A 4,666-nucleotide genomic window follows, 5' to 3' on the forward strand; every position below is an offset into this window, starting at 1 on the left:
GTCTGGATCTGTAGCTTCCAAGTGCATGAGCATATTTACCTTTCATGTGGGATATTCAGTCTTTTTCATAATGGGAATTTTGATACTTTCATACTTGTTTAGAGACATGTTTAGATCGTTTCTGATAGTAAATTATCAGTCCGCTCTGATACCAATTATTACCCAGTAGTAATACAATTGTTTAAGGAGGGTTGGATACAATTGTATAGATGTTTCGAACAAGTATAAAAATATTACAGTTCTTCATATTTCTGATAAAAACTGTTACAAACTCTCTCAAGAGATACTGATGTTCTTGAGAGCTTCTAGGTCGTATAATACTCGAGTTAATCACTATGTGATGACCTAAACTGTGTTTATATATTACACAGCTGCTACAAATCAATCTAAGATATGCATTATCAAATACTAACGGAAAATGATACATATCTTTAACTGAATACATAAAGTCCTATCACTCAGAACGTAACATATATTCATCATTCAAAATAACGAACAAAATCAATCTTCATAACAGACTGCCTTCAGATGCTGATGACATGTAAATACTGATGATGCATCAAATCCTGACGACACATCAAATAATGATGACATCTGAACACAGTCAGATCCTGAGCTTCTTCTGATCATTGAGAATCAGCACGTAATAATGGACATATATACTTCCTCCTCTAAATCACCATACAGAAATGCATTATTCACGTCCATCTGTGTGACAAACCAATTATTAACAGCATGCAATGAAAGAGGAACACGAATTGTTGACATTTTTGCAACCGGTGCAAACGTCTCAAAGTAGTTGAGGCCCTCAGTTTGAGTAAAACCCTGAGCAACCAACCGACTTTGTATCCTTCCACAGTCCCATCTTGATTAAATTTCACCTTATATAGCCACTTGCAGCTCACAACATTCTTGCCCAGGGGAAGAGGAACAATAACCCAGGTTTGATTAGCTTCAAGAGTGGTAAGTTCAATAGTCATGGCTTCACGTCAGACAGGGTATTGACAGGCAATCTTGTAGGAAGCAGGTTCAGGAACAGAAGTGACATTACTAAGAAACACTTAATGTGCAGGAGTAAACTTCAAAAAATGATGCGCCTGAATAACTGATGAACTCAATATATTGGATAAACCAACATAATCCTTAAATTTTGTTGGTATAGCTTTGAGCCTTATACTTTATCGTGTAGGTTGTATGATAGGTACTAGGGTATCTATAGTGTGAACATGTTCTGAAGTAGATGGCACAGAAGATATAGTGGATGTTACAGGAGGACTTGAAGTATCAAGAGGTGGAGAATCAATGATGCAATCAGGTACAGAACCATCAGAGATAGGATCAATAAACTCAATAACATCAGGATTAAAGAGATAAGGGGCAGGAGATGACACGGAAATTTCCTTCTTAAAAGGAAATATATGTTCATTAAATAACACATCTCGAGAAACAAAAACTCGCTTGGTTTGAAAATTCATAACTCGATATGCTTTTTGAGAGAAGGGGTAGCCAAAAAACACACATTTAATTGATCTATTACTGAATTTATCCTTATGAGGAGTAGTATCAGTAGCAAAATATAAACACCTGAAAGTTTTAAAATTGTCAAATGGTGGTGGTTCAGAAAAATGAATCTGATAGAGAGACAGACCTTGAAGGCTTTGAACAGGGGTTCGATTTAATAAGTGGTTGTTAGTATACAATCACCCCAAAATGATATAGGAAGAGATGTTTGAACCCGCAAGGCCCTAGCTATGTTAAGTAAAGTTTTATGTTTATGCTCCATAACACCATTTTGTTGTGGAGTATATGTACAACTACGCTGATGAATAATACCATGATCAGCAAGATAAGACTGAAAATGAGTGCTCAAGAATTCTGTGTCATTATCAGAACGAAGGTGTTTAATATGACATTTAAACTATTTATGAACGTAAGCCATGTAGTTCATTAATAGAGTAGGGACCTGAGTTTTATCTACAAATAAAAAAACCCAAGTTGCTCTAGACTTATCCTCAACAATTGTCAAGAAGTAACTGCAATTTCCATGGGTCTTAAATCTATACGATCCCCAAACATCAAGATGGATAATTTCGAATAAAGTAGAACTGACAGAAATACTATCAGAAAATTGCAATCTTTGTTGCTTAGCCAAATGACAAGTTTCACAAGTACTAAATGTAACAGAATTTTAATACATTGACTTGGGTAAAAACTTTATAGATGAAATAGATGGGTGCCCTAAACGAGCATGCCACAACAATGAATTTGTTACAGAAGGAGAAGGAACAGAATTACATAATGCCTGACTTTTAGAAAGAGGAATGACCGACAAGCTTTTATGACTGACAGCTGGATTGTGAAAAAGATACAAGCCCTCTTGAAGTTCACCAATCTCGATAATCTTCTTCAAGATATGGTCCTGTATATAATAGGCATTTGAGTTAAAAACTATAGCACAAGAGTTTGTGGATGTGAGTTTAGGAATAGATAACAAATTATAGGTGAATGTAGGCACATAGAGGACATCAGTTAAGACAATATTTTTGTGGAGGTGAACAGTTCCTGCATGAGTGACAGGAGTGTGACAACCATTAGATAAGTGTAGTACAGTGGTAATTGCATATACATCAGTCAGTAACTTAAAATGAGGAGTGATATGGTCAGTAACTCCTGAATCTAGAATCCACTTATCCGCACTTAAACAATTTTGCTATTAGTATGACAAACAAAGTGAATGACATTACCAGCTAGATGAGTAGCAGAAGTTCCAGAAGTGTTCCAAGAAGTAGATGAACCGGAATTGACACTGTTGGCAGCAAAAGTTCTTTAAATCAACTTTAAATCATAGTCATCAATTGCTAACATTGTGTTGTTGTAAAGCCTGTAGATTCAGTATTGTTAATTGTGGCAGCTTGATCACTTGATTCAACAGCAACACTATAGGCATAAGCAGTTTTAATCTGAGGCTTTGGCCTTGGTTTTGGTTTACCATGAAGCCTATGCCAAGAAGGATATCCATGCACACGAAAGCATTTGTCCTTACTATGTCTTATCATATGACACACTTCACACACAATTGAAGTATTAGGCATAACTCTTTTTCCATTACCCTTCCTTGCAGTTCTATTTTGATTATTGAAACTAGCAGATCCTCCTTGATTGTCATTATACTCACAGAAAGAGTTGAAACATAAGGATTATAACCTAGTTCCCTCTGATTTTCCTCTTGCAGCAAAAGACTGTAAGCTGCACTGAGACTAGGATTGACTGTCATAAGTAGCAAATGACCCCTTATTGCAGTATATTGCTCAGAAAGTCCCATTAGACACTGTGACAGCTTGTTACTTATACTGAAAACATCACAAATGAGGAACAATTGAGAAAGCATCCAGTTCATCATTTAGAATCCGGAATTTTGTAAAATATATAGATATAGACAAGTTCTCTTGCTTTAGAGATGCAATTTATTTTCTCAAATTGAACAATTTAGGAACATTTGTCTGAGCAAATCTTATGGAGACATCATCCCAAATGTCTTTAGCACTAGACATATACATAACACTCTGATGAATTTCAGATGAACCGGTATTTAAAATCCATGAGATTACAATATCATTGCATCGATTCCAGTGTAAAAGAAGAGTAGCATTAACAGGTTTATCATACGTTCCATCCATAAAACCTAACTTTAGCTTAGAGGAAAGAGCAACTTTCATAGATCTAAACCATTTATTATAGTTTTGCTCATTCAGAGTGATAGTAATCAATATCAAACCTGGATGATTAGAAGGATGAAGGTAATATGGATGAGATGCATCAATAAATGGAATATTTGCAGATGTTGAAACATTACTAAATGCAACCTTCAAGTAAGATGGAGACGACGTCATTGTATGTTGAAATTGATGATAAAACAGTCACGATTTGATGAAGAACAGCTGAGAACACACTCAATTTGTACGAAACCCTTGAAATTGTAGGGAACACTTGAAATTGTACTAAATTACGTAATTCGATAGCGATTGAGATCACACAAACGCTTCTGAACTAGTAGCAGCAGAATGAAATGAAGTATATAGAGATCTTAACTTTAATACCATGTTAACTCCATTAATGGATTATTAATTTAGCTTGGAGAAGAAGAAAATGGAGATCTGAATATATTGAGAAGAAGTAATAGTTTGTTACATTACTTTCTAATAAGACAACAAAGCTTTCAGCTGGTGTACTAACTAACTTTTCTTTTAGAAGCAAAATAGAATGTTTAGCTATGTTGACTTGGGACTTGCACGAGTATTCTCATCACTCTCTCTCTCTCGTATATTAGCTAGGGGTTAATCTGTTATTCACGAGCATCTCTCAGTTTTGTATATCAACTAGATGACAATGATTACTAATCACTTGCATTGTCGTTACTCATCATCCTCTCTACCCGGAGAACTAATAGAGCAGATAACTGCAAGAGTCCCGTGCATCAAATCTATATTAAGATGTACCTCTGTTTGTAAATCATGGCATGCTTTGATTAAGTCTACTCGCTTCATTAACTTTCATCTCTCTCTAATTTCAAATAATAATGATCTTCCAAAATTTCTCCTCTGTGAGTACGATGAGGCCGAGCTTCCTTATTTTACCGTACATGACGATATTGAAACATTCCATGATT

At 35.3% G+C, this 4,666-nt stretch overlaps 1 protein-coding gene across 1 annotated transcript; it reads right to left on the reverse strand.

Moving 5' to 3' along the window:
* Positions 1-1,178: 1,178 nt before the first annotated feature.
* On the reverse strand, positions 1,179-3,890 carry LOC141718814 (uncharacterized). Its single transcript, XM_074521195.1, has 4 exons — positions 3,484-3,890; positions 3,176-3,350; positions 2,196-2,710; positions 1,179-1,584 (listed from the first exon to the last, which is right to left on the reverse strand). The coding sequence occupies exons 1-4, from the start codon at positions 3,888-3,890 to the stop codon at positions 1,179-1,181; spliced, it is 1,503 nt and encodes a 500-aa protein (XP_074377296.1).
* Positions 3,891-4,666: the final 776 nt, after the last annotated feature.

The sequence above is a fragment of the Apium graveolens genome, chromosome 4 (genome assembly GCF_009905375.1).
Source record: "Apium graveolens cultivar Ventura chromosome 4, ASM990537v1, whole genome shotgun sequence".
NCBI classification, from domain to species: Eukaryota; Viridiplantae; Streptophyta; class Magnoliopsida; order Apiales; family Apiaceae; genus Apium; species Apium graveolens.

Excerpts from the sequence above, each read along its gene's own strand:
- LOC141718814 (XM_074521195.1), bottom strand. The coding sequence starts at position 3,890 with ATGACGTCGTCTCCATCTTACTTGAAGGTTGCATTTAGTAATGTTTCA. Across the intron at positions 3,351-3,483 it reads CAGACAAATGTTCCTAAATT|TATAAGTAACAAGCTGTCAC; the intron begins GTTCAATTTGAG and ends TGATGTTTTCAG. Across the intron at positions 2,711-3,175 it reads CTTATGTTTCAACTCTTTCT|CAAAATTGTTTAAGTGCGGA; the intron begins GTGAGTATAATG and ends TCATACTAATAG.